At 37.8% G+C, this 21,636-nt stretch overlaps 1 protein-coding gene across 3 annotated transcripts; it reads right to left on the minus strand.

Annotated features, from left to right (window-relative positions):
• Positions 1-475: 475 nt before the first annotated feature.
• Positions 476-20,178, minus strand: LOC306886289 (myelin and lymphocyte protein-like). 3 transcript variants are annotated; one of them, XM_079443272.1, is made up of 8 exons: positions 19,935-20,178; positions 14,910-14,947; positions 14,338-14,469; positions 12,315-12,394; positions 8,994-9,585; positions 2,619-2,786; positions 1,340-1,471; positions 715-1,109 (listed from the first exon to the last, which is right to left on the minus strand). In XM_079443272.1, exons 5-8 carry the CDS (start codon positions 9,027-9,029, stop codon positions 1,035-1,037), a joined length of 411 nt encoding a protein of 136 aa, XP_079299398.1. In that variant the 5' UTR covers positions 9,030-9,585; positions 12,315-12,394; positions 14,338-14,469; positions 14,910-14,947; positions 19,935-20,178; the 3' UTR covers positions 715-1,034. The 3 variants fall into 3 exon arrangements, with proteins under 3 accessions (XP_079299396.1, XP_079299398.1, XP_079299397.1); XM_079443271.1 differs by lacking the exons at positions 8,994-9,585; positions 12,315-12,394 and adding an exon at positions 16,174-16,244 and having other exon boundaries at positions 719-1,109; XM_079443270.1 differs by lacking the exons at positions 8,994-9,585; positions 12,315-12,394; positions 14,338-14,469; positions 14,910-14,947; positions 19,935-20,178 and adding an exon at positions 4,138-4,344 and having other exon boundaries at positions 476-1,109.
• Positions 20,179-21,636: the final 1,458 nt, after the last annotated feature.

The raw sequence follows: 21,636 nt of genomic DNA on the forward strand, positions 1-21,636 counted from the left end.
TATTCATGCAAAATAGCAATGGCTTGATTGCAGCCATGAAAAAAATGCTAGTCTAGAGATTTTTTTTTTTTTTAAGTTGAACTAATTTTAACTTAAGCACTTTTTTATAATACTGTGTAATGTGTAACACTAGTGCAAGGGTCAAACACGTCCATCTAGCTCATGTTTACATAGAAAAGCAAGGTAGTAGAATGCAAAATCTCATTCTGTGTGAACAACCCCTTATATAGTTCATCATTGTTTATGTTGTTGTTAATGTAGTTTTGCAAACACAGCTTTATTTTTGAGTTAGCTGATAAATTAATTAAATGCAAAAGGTGTGTAGAATGTTGTATTTTAGTTGGTACGGCTCGTTTGATCGGTTCATTTGCATATGCAAAATATTGTTCAAAACACCAGTGTTCAGGGGAGTATTTGGAGTGAAATTAGTGTTTGGTTAAATTGGGGTGATTTTTTTTATTTATTTATTTTTATTATGCATCTATTTGAGATCTCCATTGGTGTTATTTTTTAAAGAGCTAAATGTGAGTGCTAGAGTGTCTTTTATGTTAAAATACATCTGTCACAAGCTTGTCTCTCACATTCAAGCATTTAAAAGCCAGAATACTGTAATCTGCACATTATAAAACGTTCAACATCAGTAAATACTGTGATTGACATTTGGCTATATGAAAATGCATCATTTATACAGGCAATACTTGAAGAAAGGGAATTCTGTCCAGTTCATATTCTTTTATTAAAATATTATGTTGTTCATGGTGTGTAGTAGCTAAATATACAAAAATTGATTTATCTGTTACAAAGGTACAAGGAGTATACAAAACCCACAATTATTTCATCCACATCTACACTGAGCATCATTGTACAAGTACAGTTAGCATTTCAAAAAGTTTCCCTTCCCCCAAATATAAGAATGCATCATCATTAGAAAAGTAATTAGGCTGGAATAATCTAGTATGGAAAGCATAAATGGGTTTAATCCATCATGATTGCTTTTGTGTTTCTGAGCAGAGGGCACTGCTCAGATTCTTTGTTTAGAAGGATTTCCACCGCACAGCAGAAAGAATGCAATGGATGAAGTAAAGCAATGTGGTAACATACGAGAATACCTGAGGGAGAGAGACAGTAAAAATTCAGCCATACATTTGAACTTTAAACAGCAATAAAAATGTAAAAAAATGGAAGTAATTTTTTTAGGTTTGCTAAAGATTATTACAAATTAAAGGTCTTTTTTAATTTATTTTTTAATTAAGCTAGCATAAATATAAAAATAGGTAAATAAGAATAATTAACAATTCAATATCAACAGATATCAATAAAGTCTTTATTTTGTGCTTACCACAGCTGCAATGTCGATTTTATAGTACTGGTTATATGGTGCAGGCACAGGTGCGAGTATGATGGTCACATAGGCCAGCATCACTGAGGCGCTCAGATAGAACACAACAGCAATCAGGTGATAAATAAAGTCCTGCACACAGAAGACATCACAGGAAGTCAATCCTTTACACAGTCAAACCAAAATTTATTCAGACACCTTCAACATTTCTCACATTATCAAAGTTTATTCGCTAGTTTAGAAAATGGTAATAAAATACGACAAGAGCTGTGTCAGAACAAATTCATCATGATAATGCCATCCTTCTGTTAGACTGTCTCACAAATTAATTAGGTTGAATAGCTGTCAGCTGTTAAATTTAAGTACACAATTAGATAATACCAATGCAGGTCAGCCAAGCAATGCTTAATTTTGTTCAGTCTGTGGTGTAAAAGGTGTGAAGTGACATTCAGCCAAGTATGGTGGCCCATACTCGGAATTCGTGCTCTGCATTTAACCCATCCAACGTGCACACACACAGCAGTGAACACACACACACACACCGTGAACACACACCCGGAGCAGTGGGCAGCCATTTTATGCTGCGGCGCCCGGGGAGCAGTTGGGGGTTCGGTGCCTTGCTCAAGGGCACCTCAGTCGTGGTATCGAGGGTGGAGAGAGCGCTGGACATTCACTCCCCCCACCTACAATCCCTGCCGTCCCGAGACTCGAACCCACAACCTTTGGATTACGAGTCCGACTCTCTAACCATTAGGCCACGACTTCCCCTAAGGTTGCATTAGCAATTAAAGAAAAAACACTTAAGCAAAACATGGTCAGGTCAAAGTGTCTGAATAATTTTCGGTCCCAAATTTTGATCAGTGTTACTAATAGTTCACTGCATGAAGAATTTTTGGGTATAATATTCCACAATTTACTTTATTTTGCTATCCTCACTTACATAAATGAACTTTAGTGTCCTGCATCCACTAGTAAAAAAATATATCTGGTGTCTGAATAATTCTTGGTTTGACTGTATATGTAGATACACACACTCACACGCACCAATCTACTACTACGATGAGGCGTGATAATATTATGTTATGTTGTATTATAGCCTATTATAGGCATATTCTAATACATTATGTAGCAGTGGCCATTTTGACATAAAATTTTGATTTAGCTTTAGTAGTAGTTTTTTGGATAAAATTGCTTTTAGTTTTAGTCATATCTTTTAGTCTTCTGAATTATGTTAGTGGGGAAGTCTGAGCAACTATAGGCTAGCCTGCTCTCTGCTCACCGCTGTAGCCCAGGCGCTGCTGTTTTTGTGCCCTCCACTGGCAAAGATGCCGAGCCAGATGAAGGTCATCACAAAGCAGAAGACTGATACAAACATCACCCATCCTTGAGGGTTTGGCGTTGTCACATGTGTAGATGCCACCAGGATCCATACCAGCCCTCCAAACACCTGTGGGACAAACACACACACACATGCAAATTCAGTAGGCCTATAGCAATATGTGCAAGTGCAACCAACCACAACCAGACTAGACATTTGAATTTAGATAATTAGTAGTTTAATGCATTAATTTTTATTAACACACCTGTTAATGATAAACTCACTCCACATAAAGTGTCTGTAGGCAGCACAAACCTTCCCTGATAATTACAGCTCACCAGACCAGCACAGATGAGATAATCACAGGCCACTTGAAATATAGCCTATAGTAGCTATACGTTTCAAGCAGCCTGTGATGATGTAATTTATTGTTGAGGAGCTGTTGCGTAACACTTAGCCTACTTTTTTCTGACAAGAGTTAAAAGGCCAGGTGTGTTTATAGAGGCATATTACTATCATCACACACCTGTTTATCAAATATGTTATGTCTAAATGGCGAACTAGAACAAAGACTGAGCAGGCAGACTCACACAGTAACTGTTTTCTGTTCCACTAATCCTCCAAACACACATGAGACTCGTCTCGCCTTTCATTTGAATGACTGAATCATGACCTGAGCTCACATTCGTGCCCTTCAAAGCTCCTATACTGAGCTCAGACAAGAACAGAAAACATTTTTTTTCTTTCAAACACCATTCTTTGATCCATCACAGGTTATATCAAGCGTATGGGTTCTGTATTTTGTGTCCCTCATTAACCTTGGTGTCAAATGCATGCGGAGGTGCTGGACTGAGACCTCTTGTCACTAGAAACCCACAGTTAGTTACATCCAGAAAAAAGTACAGGTCTATATATATATATATATATAAAAATAAAATAAAATTCGAATAATTAAAAATAATTAAAACAACCACGCTTTTCTCTCCAACCGTTCCACTCTCCTATTTAATACAAATAGATCAAACTAAATGAGACGGAACCACCAATAATATACACAAACATACTGTTTTGAAAACATATAACGTATCGAATTTGTCGAACTATAGAAATAGGCAACAAAAACGAACTTTTCTAATAAAATAACACAGCCTGTCTTTACAAACGTTTGCTATTATAATGTCCGTCAAATTTAGTGTAGGCTAGTTTAAAGAAGCCGTAGGTGAAAAAAAAAACTATTTTTGCTATTTTCGCCCGTTTTGCTTACCTCCTATTTCCATTTTCCTTTTTTTTTTCTTCAAATTTAAAATAATAAAAGTAATAATAATACAAAATAAATAGGCCTAAATAAAAAGACCAAAATTGAAAATAATGACGAAGCTAAGTGTCTTATAAGTGGTCGCAAATAATCTGATATTTTGCAATAACCGGGTAAGACTATTATCATGGTAATTTCTGAGCGTCAGATATTCCGTTCACGCACCAGCTCTGGCAGGTAGAGGATGTCCGGTACGGTGGAACAAATCCGGAGTCCGCTGGGCAGACTCGACATCTGCTGCGTGGCCGCTGCCATGGTCGCGCTCCCGCTATCCTCTAGAGAATGAGTGGAGTAACGGAGCCACGGGCGCGTCTTTTCAATGTCCACTGGAGAGCAGAAAAACCTGCTCTTCCATTTCTAAAACTTCCGTATGGACACACCCTCCGTGAGGAGAGCAACGGGCCGCTCCACTTTCACTGAGCGGGATGTGAGGTTGAGGAAAGCGGGCTTTGTTTATGGGTGCAGTGGCAACAGGACAGGCTGAGTAATATTGAACAGGTCAGTCAGCTCAGGTGTTTGCTAATACACAGACACACTAGACTGATCAAGTGTTTGTTGTTTTCCCAGTGAATAAAGTTTGGGTCAAAAACAGTTGGTCTTACAGTGTGGCAACATTGTAGGTGTAGAAACAGTCGATAAGGAGAAGGAGTGTCCCTCTCTCTTCAAGGGCATAGTTTTGAATAATGTGACATCATAACTTTAAATAAACACATAGGGTATAACATATGGGCGAGGTGCATTAATCAGTAGTAGCCTACATGTAGGAATACAACTCTAGTGAAATATAGCTGCATCTCAGTTTCTGACATACATGCTGATGCAGTCAAATAATGGACTGAGATTATCAGTAATAAATATATATATAGGCCTATCAGTACATTTATTTTTTAAAAGGCTAATTTCAGATGAGATGCACCATTTCGGTACAATATTTTCATTTGTTTTTACAGCTCAAATAAAGCAAAAATTCATGGGCATCAGACTGATATTCTCTTTATTGATTTGAGGATGGTGTTTTTGCTGAGATAATCAGTTTGACTGATGTCTTTTATTACAGGTTTACAGACATTGACATCCTCTGTTGACATATTTGTCACATTAAAGCGATAGTTAACCCAAAAATGAAAATTTGATGTTTATCTGCTTACCCCCAGGGCATTCAAGATGTAGGTGACTTTGTTTCTTCTGTAGAACACAAACGAAGGTTTTTAACTCAAACCGTTGCAGTCTGTCAGTCATATAATTGCAGTCAATGGGACTCACGGCTTTTAAAACGGTAATGATCTGCTCAATTAATTTAGCTGATTCAATTATTTTAGTGTTATATATTTTCTGCTGCTCATTTCAAAGCACATTTTAACAAATCTATGTGCATGTTTAACATTTTGACCTCCGGTGTGAGGTAGTTATTTATTTTTATTCAGTTCGCACATTTTCAAGTTGTGAAAAAAAAAAAATTCGAAAAATTAATTTCTGGTTAAACCATATACCTGAAAAGGTAGAATTTTGATATATGTTACAAAAGAGTTGTTGTAAAATTTAATGGTCACAGTTATGTGGTTTTGAAACATGTTGTGGCAAAGCAAATAAAATACAAAAACTGTATTACTTATGAAAAAAGTTTTTGTTTTATCTTCCCAGAAAAGTAATCATTTTGATATATGTTGTGGAAAAGCAAATAAACAGAAATTATTTTATTTAGCAAAAAAAAAAGAAAAAGAAATAAACACCCAATGTAACATATGTAACATGAAAAATTGATCATAAACGCCCAATGTCATATATATGTAACTGTCAGGATCTTGGACCTGTTTTTGTTGTGTTTTGCTCCCCATGTGTTCTGTGACCCAGTTTCTCCCTCATGTTAATTGTTAATTTGATCCCAGGTGTGTCTCCTTAGGTCCCTCGTTATCCTGTGTTTATAAGCCCCAGTCCTTTCAGTTAGTTTTGTCGGTCGTTGAATTGTCTTCCCTGTCCGTGATGTGTTTCCTGTGCCTCCCATGCTCCTAGTTGGATTAAAGATTCTCGTGTTTGTGAATTCCTCGTCTCCTGGTCTCCGTGTCTCCGTGCTCCCGGGCAGAGTTGTAACAGAACGACCGACCAAATACAGATACCTCTACGTTTACCTTCCGTTTTGTTTTCCGTTTTACCCAGTGTTTTTCTTTCCGTTGTGACCCATGGATCCCTATGTCTGGCCCGAATTCCTCCTCCTCCTGCTGGAGCAGGGGGACCGATCTCTCGAGGACCATACAAGACTGTTCCTCATGTTAGCTAACGCCACCAGCTACCCAGACGACGTGCTCTGCTCTTTCTATCATGGAAGCCTGAACACCGCGTGCAGAGCGCTGTCGTCCGAAGATGGTCCTCGAGAGGATTTCGCCGCTTATGTGGAGTGGATTCTGGTGAGAAACGGATCGCCTCTCACAGTCTCCTCAGAGGATGATCTCGCCAGAACCACTCCAGACCCAGAGCCCAGCCCACCATCTCCCCACGGTGCGGAGCACCAGCCCGAGCCCACCGATGACGGAGAGCCATTTCCCGCCGCGATCTGCGAGCCAGCGCGAAGCCGAGCGACTGAGCGGATGATCGTCCCGGAAGTAGAGCCCAACCCGTCAGACCAGGTGCGAGAGCCGGCGTCAGTGTTCATCACGAGGGAGCAAGCCGTGGACGGTGTGAGCGCGGAGTGGAGCTCCGCCCCCTGCACCGCGGCTGAGGGTGAGCTGAGGAGAAATCTGGGACCGCTGGACAGAGAGGGGGCGTCCGACTTTCCCGTGCCGGCTCCCTCCAGCCCTCCTGAGTTCCCGCTGGTTCCGCCCAGCCGTCCTGAAGTCCCGCTGGTTCCGCCCAGCCGTCCTGAAGTCCCGCTGGTTCCGCCCAGCCGTCCTGAAGTCCCGCTGGTTCCGCCCAGCCCTCCTGAGTTCCCGCTGGTTCCGTCCAGCCCTCCTGAGTTCCCGCTGGTTCCGTCCAGCCCTCCTGAGTTCCCGCTGGTTCCGTCCAGCTCTCCTGAGTTCCCGCTGGTCCCGCCCAGCTCTCCTGAGTTCCCGCTGGTCCCGCCCAGCTCTCCTGCGTCCCCGCTGGTCCCGCCCAGCTCTCCTGCGTCTCCACTGGTCCCGTCCAGCTCAGCTCTTCCCGAGCGCCCCCAAGTGTCCGCGCTTCCAGAGCGCCCTCCAGTGCCGGCTCCACGCACGTGCCCTCCAGTGCCGGCTCCACGCACGTGCCCTCCAGTGCCGGCTCCACGCACGTGCCCTCCAGCTGAGCGCCTCCTGCTCCGGGTCTCTCCTGTCTCTTCCCTGGCTCCTCCCTCCTTCGTCACCGCCTTGGTCTCTGTCTGCCGGCCCCCTCCCGGGTATCCGCCCTCCTCCTGAGCCGCCTCCCAAGTTCCCACCCGCCCCTCCCCTTTGGATGTTTCTATGGTGCGAGGACGCACCTTCCGGGAGGGGGGCGATATGTCAGGATCTTGGACCTGTTTTTGTTGTGTTTTGCTCCCCATGTGTTCTGTGACCCAGTTTCTCCCTCATGTTAATTGTTAATTTGATCCCAGGTGTGTCTCCTTAGGTCCCTCGTTATCCTGTGTTTATAAGCCCCAGTCCTTTCAGTTAGTTTTGTCGGTCGTTGAATTGTCTTCCCTGTCCGTGATGTGTTTCCTGTGCCTCCCATGCTCCTAGTTGGATTAAAGATTCTCGTGTTTGTGAATTCCTCGTCTCCTGGTCTCCGTGCTCCCGGGCAGAGTTGTAACAGTAACATTACAGATCTTTCACAAGGAGGGGTTGCATTTCAAAAAGCAACCGCAGAAACATGTTATAAGTGGTCCATTTCATCTGTTTTCTATGCCCCATAATTTTTCTATAAGGAGAAATTTGTCTGGGTTCTTATGGGTTAAAAGATCAAAATGATTAACAATGCAGATTCATTTTCACAGCCTTCTTTGTTCATATTTACCAAGGGTGCCGATATTTTTGGCCATGACACATTTTCTCAAATTTTGTTCTTTTTCAAATATCTCATTTAAGTTTTTTGCTTCAGAATACAATTATTTATGAAATATGTTTAAATATTTGAAAAAGTTCAAATAGGACTAAGCAGTGACCTTGACATTTAGTAAATTGTAGGTTATCTAATTTTGATCTCCACTGTATATATACACATAATATAATACATATTTGTGTAGAACTGTTGGACTATGTAAATGGAATATCTAAACTGTAAATGGTGCCTGATCTGTGCATATTTCTCTCCTGAGATGTCTTTTTCACTAAAGAAAGCAATATTCTGGGTAGAGGACTTGTATTTTATCCGGAAGCAACAGTTTGAAGTTAAAAAATGTGACCCTGGACCAGAAAAAAAATAGTCATAAGGGTCATTTTTATTAAATTGAGATTTATACATCTGATTTATAATCTGAAAGCTGAATATATAAGCTTCCCATTGATGTATGGTTTGTTTGTATAGGGCAATATTTGGCTGAGAAACTGTTTGAATATCTGTAATCTGAGAGTGCAAACAAAATGTAAATATTGAGAAAATTGCCTTTAAAGTTGTCCAAATGAAGTTCTTAGCAATGCATATTACTAATCAAAAATTAAGTTTTGATATATTTACGGTAGGAAATGTACAAAATATCTTCATGGAACATGATCTTTACTTAATATCCTAATGATTTTTGTCATAAAAGAAATATCAATAGTTTTGATCTATGTATTGTTGGCTATTGCTACAAATATACCATGCTATTTATGACTGGTTTTGTGGTCCAGGGTCACAAATGTGTTAATGGTGGAATTTGTTTCTTACAAACTCATAGTCTCTTGCGCTCATCTTAATAGACTGTATTATTGTGATGTTTTTATCAGCTGTTTGGACTGCAGAGGATCCATTGGTGAGCAAGTGATGTAATGCTAAATTTCCGATGAAGAAACATCTAAATCTTTGATGGCCTGAGTGTGAGTATATAACTGTATAAATGTCTGGATCAGTGTAAACTGTTCTTAAGTATTTCGCGAAACATGATAAATGAGTCTTACCACAGCAGCAATGTCTAGCTGGTACACTTTATCCATTCCTTGTTTTCTGATAGTGACATTAGCCAAAAGCACTGCAGCACTCCGATAAAAGAATGCGCTGAATGCATGATATCCTATATCCTGAAGACAGAGCAGAAGTGAAAGTGTATGTAATGTACAGGGCTTTTGTCATTATGTAACGCCCTTTTATTAAAACATTAAAATGTCAGTCTAGGTCTACATGTGGTTTAATATTGGTCTGAGAAACCAAACTTTGAACATAGGAACCTATGCAAAAAAGTACTGGTTTGTTTTAAAAGCAACGTAAGTTTGTGGCTTTACCATGGTTGTTAGTCATATAGGATTTGGAGACAACCATGGTAATAATCTCCTATTACCAAAAAAACCTCAAAAAACCACGATAAAACCACAAACTTATGTTTCTTACCAAGCTAGGCCAGATGCTGCTCTGGCTTATGCCAGTAATAAATATGAAGAACCAGAGAGTGGTGATAAGGAAGCAGAAAAGGGACACAAACATGACCCAGCCCTGAGGATTTGGTGGTTCCACTTTGGTGGAGGCCACTAGTGTCCACACCAATCCACCAAACACCTGGAACAAACGAACACACAGCAGACCTGAACACAAAGTTACTCGTATAAAAACATATCTTCATGTACTGTATATAGACCTACAAACTCACTAGGTTCTTATCAAACAGCTGGTTACATTCATGGGATTGACAACAGTATTTTATAAAAAATGTGAATCTCAAACTGTCCCATTCACACAGCAGTTTGCATACTGTATTTGTGTTGACTAAATGTAAATTCTAGTGTCTCTGCCCTCATTATCCGGCTCAGCCAGGATATTTCTGTGAGGCCTGCTGCTGTTTATCTAATTTAATGAGCATGGCAGGAATTTCTTATGAAATGATATCACCTGACCTGGCAGCAAGAGCTTTTCACTGGATCACTTTTCATTGGAGGAATTGTTCTGCCTTTACACCCATATGTACAGTGGTGTGAAAAAGTGTTGGCCCCCTTCCTGATTTTTTATTTTATTGCATGTTTGTCACACTTTAATGTTTCAGATCATCAAACTAATTTAAATATTAATTAAAGATAACACAAGTAAACACAACATGCAGTTTTTAAATGAAGGGGTTTTTTTTTTTATCAAGGGAAAACAAAATCCAAACCCACATGGCCCTGTGTGAAAAAGTGTTTGACTCCACCATAAGAAAGAGACTGGGCAAAAATGGCCTGCATGGCAGAGTTCCAAGACGAAAACTGCTGCTGAGCAAAAAGAACATAAAGGCTTGTCTCAGTTTTGCCAGAAAACATCTTGATGATCCCCAAGACTTTTGGGAAAATACTCTGTGGACTGACGAGACAAAAGTTGAACTTTTTTGAAGATGTGTGTCCCATTACTTCTGGCGTAAAAGTAACACAGCATTTCAGAAAAAGAACATCATACCAACAGTAAAATATGGTGGTGGTAGTGTGATGGTCTGGGGCTGTTTTGCTGCTTCAGGACCTGGAAGACTTGCTGTGATAAATGGAACCATGAATTCAGCTGTCTACCAAAAAATCCTGAAGACAATGTCCGGCCATCTGTTCGTGACCTCAAGCTGAAACGAACTTGGGTTCTGCAGCAGGACAATGATCCAAAACACACCAGCAACTCCACCTCTGAATGACTGAAGAAAAACTAAATGAAGACTTTGGAGTGGCCTAGTCAAAGTCCTGACCTGAATCCTATTGAGATGCTGTGGCATGACCTTAAAAAGGCAGTTCATGCTCGAAAACCCTCCAATGTGGCTGAATTACAACAATTCTGCCAAGATGAGTGGGCCAAAATTCCTCCACAGCGCTGTAACAGACTCATTGCAAGTTATCGCAAATGCTTGATTGCAGTTGTTGCTGCTAAGGGTGGCCCAACCAGTTATTAGGTTTAGGGGGCAAGCGCTTTTTCACACAGGGCCATGTGGGTTTGGATTTTGTTTTCCCTTCATAATAAAAAGCTTCATTCAAAAACGGCATGCGTTTATTTGTGTTATCTTTGATTAATATTTAAATTTGTCTGATGATCTGAAACATTAAAGTGAGACAAACATGCAAAAAAATAAAATCAGGAAGGGGGCCAACACTTTTTCACACCACTGTATATCAGTTAACGTGACAGGTTATTCAAAAATGCATAAATATGCAATTCACCCTGACAATGACTTAGATGTTCTAATCTGAACAATTTGTTTTGTTTGTTGCATTAAATTAAGGATTTTTTGGCACTTAAAAACATTATAGGTGTTGTAACTATATGGAGATTGTACTAAATTTAAAAAGTGAAATTTTTGTAGAAACACTGGTTTATGTAATATTTTATTATTATTTCTTTCAATCAGATCATGATTTTTCATTAAAAAAAATAAATCAAAGTGGTTACCCAAAACCCAATTTTTTCTTAAAATAATTTATTCTGGTCTTGACTTACTGGTTTCTAAATACTTCTTGAATATTTAAGGAGTCATATTGCCTTTCTCTTGTGTTGTTTCGTGGTTTCATGAGAGATTGTCATGTAACCTGTCCATAGGTATCTAATCTAATTCAGCTTCTACCAAATTGAAGATAATTTACACTTAAATGCCACAATATAGTGTTGAGTGATGACAACAACAAAAAAAGATATGGGAAGGGTTTCCTCTTCCCTTTTTTCTATTATAACTATGATCAGATATAAGGTTAGCAGCAGTCTATTATTTTCATTTAACATTGTTTTCACTGCCGTGCACCAACAGACCAGTTGAGAAGCCCTGGCTCATAAAATCTTTCTCAGTATTCACAGCTTGTTTTGTATATTGCAACTGAATGGATTTAGGGTTCTTGACACTAAGGTTTAGTTTTGACACAAATCCTTAGCTATCCGCTAAAGCAACTGTCAAAAACAAAATACATAACATATCTTAAGTCTCTTAATTTAAATAGCCTACATTTACAAAAAACAATATATAATTGTCACAAGGTGTGTCACACAAAGTTTGATCAGCAAAGTTAATCCAAAACATTTAGGAAATAACTGCCTTGACTCATCTGACTGACATTAAATTAAGTGGAATCTCAAAAAACAACAACAACAACAAACCCCAGCAGTTTCACCATACACCATTTAATCTGGTTGTTAAATCTCCAATGATCCAGACTCTTGTTACACTCTTCTTTTAACCCTGAGCTTTATTCTGTCTTTCAGCCAAACTTTGAGACCCTCAGGATTAATTAAATTAGGTGGTTATTAAGATAGTAATGGAACGTATGATTTGATATTGCTGACTGCATACTTACAAACTGAAGAGAATGAAGAGAATATCAGGCATGGTGGTGAAAATCTTACTGCCACTGAAAAAGCCATTGTGTCTGTGGTACTAAAGGAGATGTCAAAAACACGAGATGATAGATGAACTGAGACTTTTAAATTTCTTCCTTAACTACAACTTATGATTGGTTTTGTGGTCCAGGGTCACAAATATTCCTTTCCCAGACCACTTTCTGTGTTTTGTAGAACTGGTCGGATTAGATATCAGAAAATAAACATTTCCTCAATGCGTTACAAATTTAAAATCTCTAAAAACTGAATGTTTCAACAACAAATTACACCAATGGAATTTTTAGAGATGAAGTGTTCCCTCAACAATGCATTTATACAATGTCCTTTTCTGGTGAAAAAAAACAACTGAAAAAAGCTATTAAAATGAACATAATAAAACTAGACATATCTTTAGTTTATGAAGGGCGTAAGGGCAGCTAATAATGTCAAAAAGACTACATACAGCAAGCAATAAAACTAAAATATATATTTTAGATTAACTCTAAACTGTATGGATGGATGGCACTGTTGTTTTTACATTTATGCATCCACAATCCACACAGATTTTTATATAATAATAATATATATTTTTAACTGCATTAGACTATATTATGCATTTTGCTTAACTTGTTCAAAACAAATACATAAAATCTGTATATGTTTACAAATTGAAAGCATAGTATGTAAGCATTATATAAGCGAGAGAGCTGTCCAGCTGCTGCAGGACGTAATGCAAAGCCAGATTGATAACATCATTAACTGCAGGAAGTGAGACGGGGTTTTGACTCGATGCAGGAAAATGTTGGGAGCCATATTAGAAAAAAACCTTCCTTGATTTGTGTTAGTACAGCTCTTGTGTTGCTTATTTTCCGCATAAAGTCAAACAGAATCATTTATTTCTGTAATGTGAGTGCATGCAGTAAATGTTTGTATGAGTGTAAGTTTGCAGATTTGCATATCTTTGTGTATTTGTAAATCATGTATCCATATGTGGACGTTTCTAAATTCAGATTGAGATGGTGTACAAAATATATTCAGCTCAATATAACAGCTCAAATAAGAAGTTACTCTTCAGTACAATAGTAACCGCAAAAACACTTATAAAACTCTTTATAAAACTCACTATAAAAACTCTTATAATTGTCAAGCATATCTGAACATTAAACATTAACTGGTATTTCCCTTCACTTAAAAACCCATAAAACAACACTTCATTTCAGCATTTACTCTCCTATAGCAAGCCCTATAAGCAAATCATGCTAGAAACTACAATGCAGTTTCAGTTAATACAACAAAAATTATTCATGTAGTTCCAACACAAATGGTTTAAGTAAACTTTAATTTTACATTTATTTGAACTGATTGAATACAATTAAATTAAATTTGGACAAAATGTATAGCAGCTGAGTTGCTGTAGCTCATTTTAATCAAGTAAATTAAACAAGCAAAAATCTTTTTTCTCAGTGTAGGTCTAATCTGAATGGTTGACTATGCCACTATAAAGGATATTCAAAAAGACTTAATGCCCTTTAAATCGAAAGTTAACTCAAAATGCATGAGCAGAATTTTATGAAACTGTTGCTCAGCGTGAACACACAGTAGGAGCAGTGCATTTGGGGAGCCCATGAGTGAGTTGAAAAACTGAACAAATAAAAATGAACTCCCTTCAGGTGCTTGTGTTCCAGATAGAAATATTTAATATGTGGAAACAATTCATGTGAATGTTTAACCATCAGATCCAGGGAGCTCAGTTGACACCTGAGCCTGTTAAACATCCAGCAGCAAGCTTATGTGTGTGTGCTTGATAAATATAATGTGTTTCAATGATAAAATGTAAGGTTTCATTGACTTTTCGCAATCCCATCTAATCTAATCCACATCAGTTGACTATAGGGAGAGAGATGTCTGCACACACACACTCAGTCACACACTCACTAACACTCTCTTTCCCCAGGGTGAGAGGCTATGTGTCAGACAGATCGACTCTTAACAGAAACTTACCTTTGTCTGAGTGTCTGGTGGATCTGGTGTCTGATGAAGACACACATACACACACCTGGTTGCTCATGGGAACACTCGTAGTGTTGCACAGCTCCAAACAATGCCTGTTTGTTTCTCTTCTGATCTGGTTGCCTAAGGTAACAATGACATTAATTTTTTATAAACGATATGTTTTTCTTTTGCTTAGTAGCCACGGTTCACCATCACTGCTATGTAAACAACAGGCCAGTCAATCGATTAAAACACTGAATCGAATTAATTACAATATGCTTGCTGACCAAGATATTTGTGAAGATATCCTGTATACATTACTTTGGCAGACAAATTGATACAGGCCGAATTCATACAGGCTGCACTTTTTATTCTGCTGGAGCTTCTTTTTTCACTGTTTTTTCAGCATCTTACTCCATGACTATCACTTTTTTTTTCTTTTTTAATATGGTCAGTTTACATAAAAAATATGTAATTGTGAAAATAAAAAAAAGGAAAAAAGTATATGCAAAATAAAATGTAAAATAAATACAATCACACTGTGAGCAGTAAAGTCATAATTGCATGATATAAAGTAGAACCTTTTCCGTAAAGTTGTATGAAGACATTTCCTTCAACCCTAAAACAAAACACAAAGCAATGCATAATTCAAAATTTGGGTAAAACAGCTGTGAAACATCAATGCAGAAAATGTCTTCAAATTTACAGTACATTGGGCTGTATCTTTACAGTCCTTTTGTAGATTGCAGTTTTGAGATATATTATCAAATTGTGTTATATGAAGTCACTATCACAAGAATTAGGTTACAATTAGCAAACAAAGTCCAAAAACTATTATTATTATTTTCTCTGATGCAGAAATTGGCTTCCATTTTAAAAAGTAAAAAGCATTTTACACATTAATTATGCCAAATAAAAATTAAAAAATGTTTAAATATATGGACATTTCCTTCCGAATTTTCCGTTTTAATGTTGTAGATTTACTTTTTCTTCTGTACCATAAATGGACAATCCGTTATGCAGAAATTTAAAAAAAATTATAGCATAAGCCTATCTTTAGCAGCAAATAAATCCAGCACAATATATACAAATTGAACATGGTTTATTTTTACCTCATGTAAACATTCTTAAAAGTGCGTACAGTAGCTTTTATTTGCCTTTAACAGGTGAAGACAAAAATATTATGACATCAGTTAATTTAACAATGTGTAAAGCACCATTGAAAATGCTTATATTGTGGAAAACTTTTTAGTTTTAGTTCTAATTGCTATAGACTTTTATAGTCTGGGTATATGGGTGGTGATGGCGCAGTGGATAAGACATGCCTTTGGTGTGAGAGACCCGGGTTCGAATCCACTGTGAGACACCAATGTGTCCCTGAGCAAGACACTTAACCCCCTAGTTGCTCCAGAGGCGTGCGACCTCTGATAAATATCGCAATTGTAAGTCGCTTTGGATAAAAGCGTCAGCTAAATGAATAAATGTAAATGTAGTCAATAGGACAGGTCAATAGGATAGTCAATAGGATATTTAAAAGGACAGTTCACCCCAAAATTCTGTCATCTACAACTGACATGGTACTGTAAGAAAAAAAAAATCTTTCTTGTACAGCAAAGATTCATAGATTCATGCATTCATGCCTGACATTTCAATGTGAAACTAAGAGAACTATACAATCTAAATTAAGAGCGGCGCTCCAAGTGTTTGTGTGCTTTTAGTATCTCTTGCCATGTGCCAGCTTGGGGAAACTACTTTTTTTTTCATTTGCTGCATGTTCAGTCCAAGTTCCATGTTGAGATTTGAAAAAAGCTCAAATTGTACATGGATTCTCGAAGTTGTTCATACATGAGTCTTGGAAGCGTAGGTTCCCTTCATCTGAACCTTTGACCCTCATTCAGGATTTCTTCACAGGAAGACTAGAAATGACAAGAAATTAAATGAATGAAAGTGAAGTACAGAGTAACGTGCAGAACAGGTTGAGACTGAATTATCAATTCCAGTTCAAGCATTGATTATAAAATGCTAAACTTGCATTTCCAGCGGTCTCCAATTGTATCCATCATGTGATCTTGTCAACAATAGGTGCGTTCGACTTCATGCAGCACTTAGCAGACCGATCGGCGGCTGACTTGAAGCAGTGCATGCCGGTTAGAAATTTAGTCCGACTTGAACCGGCGCCGACCACACGTCACTGTCACGTGTGGCATCAAAGTACCGCGATAGCGTTTCGAGAGCAGCCGGCTGACTCAGCCGGCGCAATTTCTCCAGAGCGACTGCGGGAGCGCTGATGACGACACAGCTGTTTCACGATTGGCCAAATTCATCACATGACAACAAGGACGTGTATTTCGGGTTTATTCTGACAACTTCAGTCCCACTAATGCTCAAATACGGACTTTCAAAAAAATACAAATAAATTAACTTTTCATGTCATCTTCATCTCGTAAATCATGTTTATTAAAAGATTACAATTATTTTTACTGCAATCACTTTTTTGTTAATTCGTTTATATAGGTTTTGTGCATAGGTTTATTTTGGACCTTTTTCATACAGACCCTTTACAGTATTAAGCTGCATAACCTATTTAGATCATTTTTTTATGGAATAAATCAAGTGTCAATCTTACAGACTTTTAATATAATGTGGTCATCATGGATTCTGATTGATACTAATTGTCTTGTTGCTGGGTTCATCCATCTTCACTTGCATGTGATTACTGCCAACAACTCTGGCTGGATGTCAACTTAATACAACATTCAGATCACTTTCATAAGCTGGTATAAATCATAATAGAAAGGCAAATAAATTGGGCTTATCCGTAGGCCTGTTCATGGTGTTCACGTATGTTCATGGTGTTTTGTCTTACTAAAATGTGCTTACCTAACTGGAGAAATAGTAAAATAAGTAAACAAATATGTAACATCCTAATTCTTTTATCTGTAATGAAAACCACATTTAGTACATACAATTATTATCTTCATAGATTATTTTTATTAAGTTGCAGTAGCAAAAACACACATAATGAATCATACTGCACAAGTCAAATTTTCAATATGTTCTATTTATTTACTTAAAACTTGTTTCTGTCGTGATGACACCCTTTCAAAATATTACATACATCTTAAAGGTTTATTAAAACATAAACCAACATAGTAATAAAAAAAGAATCACTTCTAATGAAAATTGTTAAGTATAATTGCATTGATTGGTTAGTATTAGAAATAACGAGTCACACTGGTGTTGGGTATGGTCCCATGTCCCTTTGGATATATAAAAACAATACTTATTACATTGAACCTTTACTCACTTTCGTTGCTCATTGTGCTCAATTTCATACAACAATAATGGCAATTCTATAGCTTCCAGTTCGTCTGCAATAAAGCAAGCAAACGCCACGTGATCTGCCATGACTGAGGTAGATGCAGCAAACTACGAGAGCCCCGAAGTGTCCGACTTGACGACTCCGTTTTCAACTCCGCCCCTGACTGCAAGCGGCTACTCTCGTTGACCGCCGTCTGTAGCCGTGCTTCAAGTCGAACGCACCTAATGTTTTATGATATACTTAAAGGGTTATTCCATCCCAAAATGAAAATGGTCATTAACCACTTACCCCCATGGCGTTCCAAACCCGTAAAAGCTTTGCTCGTCTTCGGAACACAATTTAAAATATTTTGGCCCAGAAAAGTATGAAAAGCATTGTAAAAAAAAAAGTACTTCTGCCATCAGTGGTTTAATCTGAATTTTATGAAGTGATAAGAATACTTTTTGTACGCAAAGAAAATAAAAATAACGACTTTATTCAACAATTCGTCACATCTGCGTCACAGTAGCTCCATTTTGGAGAGTATCCGCTGAACACAAACTGCGTATGCTGTTCTGTGTCAGCCGCACCACACGGATACACTGTTTTTGTTAAATAACGACTTGTTGAATAAAAGTTATTTTTATTTTCTTCGCGTACAAAAAGTATTCTCTTCGCTTCAAAGTTCAGATTGAACCACTGATGGCAGATGGACTGTTTTAACGATGTCCTTATACTATGTTTCTGTGCCTTGACCGTGTCTATGGAGGACCCTTGCATGGAGGGTCAGAGAGCTCTCAGATTTCAGCAAAAATATCGTAATTTGTGTTGCAAAGATGAACGAACGCCTTGTGGGTTTGGAATGACATGAGGGAGAGTAATTAATGAAAGAATTTTCATTTTTGAGTGAATTAACCCTTTGATTATCTTTTTTTAGTCTATGGCTTGAACATATTAAACATATCTAATCAATTTGTGTAATACATTTTCATTTTGCACAAAGCGTGAAAATGTTTTAATTTTACATATTATAGTGTAGGAAATGGCAAATGTAAATTATATTTCATTTTGCACTAAATGTGTCAATTTTATTTAATTTCTTTATTTTCTTAATATGTGGGTATATAGTATTTATAGAGTTGTAACTTTTTAGTTTTAGTTACTTTTTCTTATTTGTAAGTCGCTTTGGACAAAAGCGTCTGCTAAATGACAAAAGTAAAAAGTAAAGAGTGTAAAGACCATCGACTCTACCGTGCGACTCCACCGGGCAGGGACACCGGCAAGGGATAGAAGTATCGCTTTTTATTTAATTTTTTCATTTATATGTTTATTATTGAAATGTTGTTATATGCATGTCAATTTTATTTAATTTCTTTATTTTCTTAATATGTGGGTAGATAGTATTTATAGAGTTGTAACTTTTTAGTTTTTGTTACTTTTTCTTATTTGTAAGTCGCTTTGGACAAAAGCGTCTGCTAAATAACAAAAGTAAAGTAAGTAAAGTAAGTATGGTGACCCATACTCGGAATTCGTGCTCTGCATTTATTCCATCCAAAGTGCACACACACAGCAGTGAACACACACCCAGAGCAGTGGGCAGCCATTTATGCTGCGGCGCCCGGGGAGCAGTTGGGGGTTCGGTGCCTTGCTCAAGGGCACCTCAGTCGTGGTATTGAGGGTGGAGAGAGCGCTGGACATTCACTCCCCCCACCTACAATCCCTGCCGGCCCGAGACTCGAACCCGCAACCTTTGGATTACGAGTCCGACTCTCTAACCATTAGGCCACGACTTTAAATACAGAAATACATTGTCACTAGCCAAAAATGGTAATTTTGACAATTTTGTGTGCTTTTGTCCGTTTAAGTGTGAGAGAGAACTCGGCGCGTTACGCGTTCAGACAGCTTGCCAGTACTGTTACCGAATTAACTTCTCTCGTGTGTGTGCGCGCGCAACATGTAAAATGTCTAAACCTAATATAACGTTACCTCGTTTGGCAGAAAAGGTGCGTTATGCTTGAAGAATTCCGCGATGTCAGATCTAGTCGTATAATCTCTTTTAAATAAAAAAAAGTCGTAACTTTAATCGTATCTTCTTTTCTTTACAATTCCTCTGCCAGCTTCCATTGAAGCACACAGCGCTCAAGACACTTCAGATTTAACTTTATCACAGCTGCTTAACATCACCTCAGTGACGTTAATGCTTTACGACACGCTCAGTAACAAATACACCGCATTAAAAACAATTAAAAGTTAATAAACTTTTATTAATAAAATGAAAGTGAGCACACTGTAACACGTAACTTACCTCTACGTCGAGTAAGATGTGATGTTGTGCTGAAAATGTTGAATACGACGGCTCCACATTCATTTGCCAAACAAGGAAGACAGCAACTAGGTTAACGTTACATTTAATTAAATATAATTTACCACGAACGTGTAAGAACGGTTCCTCAAACCCGAAATCTGACTATAAACTAATTTGTTTACCGAGACTATGTCCGAGATTAATGGCGTCTGCTCAAGCACTGTTTTCGCGCCGAAAATCGACTGAGCTTCTTGTTCCCACAATGCACAGCGTCATTAAAAAGATGGGAAAAGCACCTGTAAAAACCAAATACGTTCAAATTATTATGGTATATTGTACTGTATTTTTTACAGTGTATACAAAGTTTCAGGGATTTTAGGTATAATAGACGGTTTGTGATTTCATCTGAAAGTACATTTGCAACATTTTCTGCTTAATTCGAAGCAAATTTGATTTTAGTGACTATCAACACATAGGAACACACATACAGGTACAGACTGTATTATACTTGAGGTGGGACTTTACACAATTTCTCTTTAAATTCATCTGGAATTAAAAGAAAGTGTTAACTCATATAATTATCTCAAACACCTGTCCTCTCTCTCTCTGTGTGTGTGTGTGTTGACTTTGGGCTCCAATGCTTTTCTGTCACCACAGCAGCAGGTCACCCGGGCGTGCCATCTTACTTACTCGGGTTTCCTGTGTGGTGGTGAAATATGAACGGTCTGGATGGAATCCCACTTCTTCAGACAGGCCGAGACACATGTAAATACTCACATTTTCCCAAAAAATGTATTGAAGAAGTTTACTCATCATATGACAACTCATTAAAAGCTTTGTTTATGCTGTCTTAAAAATTGAGGATGGAAGACTAAATTATTTTACAGGTAATTGTCCATTACGACTGGATGAGCATTGAGCTGCCAGGGAAGAAACTCTATGCTTACGGATAGGGTGGAATTCTAACAAGTTAATATTAAAAGATGGAATGTTGTCAGACCAGTTCTCTATTATTTCACTGTAAACACTGGGAGTGTGGAGACAGGACCAGCAGGGAAAAATACTTACCTTTTTTTCAGCACACACAGAAAGACTGTTTTAGCGTAATGAATTATACAATGTAATATGACATCAAATGTATTCATAACGTTTTCAATTTAAGATTATGTATGGAATATATCAGAAAATATAACAGATGAATGCTTGTTTTGTCCTGGTATGTAATGTCAGAAGCTTTCTTTGAAGCGATAGATCACCCAAAATGACAGTTCTATCATAATTTACTCACAAAGAGAATATATTTTGAAGAATGTTTAAACTATTTTTGTTTTAGCTGTTCCACAGAAAAAGAAAATTATGCTAGAATTACATGAGGGTGGGTAAATGACGACAGTTCTTTCTTTTTTAGGTGAACTATTCCTTCAAGGCACAAATAGTGGTGATAGACATTAGCATGTTGCTAAGATAACCACACAAAAACATGTCCCACATAAATATTGAGGAAAATACTATTTTTTTTTGTTAAACTTAACTATCAATACTTGGAAGTACTGAATGAATAAAACACATTTGTCTTGCCTCATCCGCCATCTTGAATGATTTTTTTCAGAGCTTGTTGCAGTGCTTTCTGAGATAGTCTTCTTCACAATATATTGTATGTGCAGTGTAGTTAGCTACTTTTGTTAGTGGCTTGACTGTAATT

Source organism: Barbus barbus, assembly GCF_936440315.1.
Source record: "Barbus barbus genome assembly, chromosome: 20".
Taxonomy (NCBI): Eukaryota; Metazoa; Chordata; class Actinopteri; order Cypriniformes; family Cyprinidae; genus Barbus; species Barbus barbus.

Bases quoted from the DNA above. Each gene is read 5' to 3' on its own strand.
- LOC306886289 (XM_079443270.1), bottom strand. From the start codon at position 4,227: ATGGCAGCGGCCACGCAGCAGATGTCGAGTCTGCCCAGCGGACTCCGG. The intron at 2,787-4,137 runs GTGCGTGAACGG...TTTGTCCCACAG, and splicing joins TCCTCTACCTGCCAGAGCTG to GTGTTTGGAGGGCTGGTATG. The intron at 1,110-1,339 runs GTAAGCACAAAA...TCTCTCCCTCAG, and splicing joins AAATCGACATTGCAGCTGTG to GTATTCTCGTATGTTACCAC.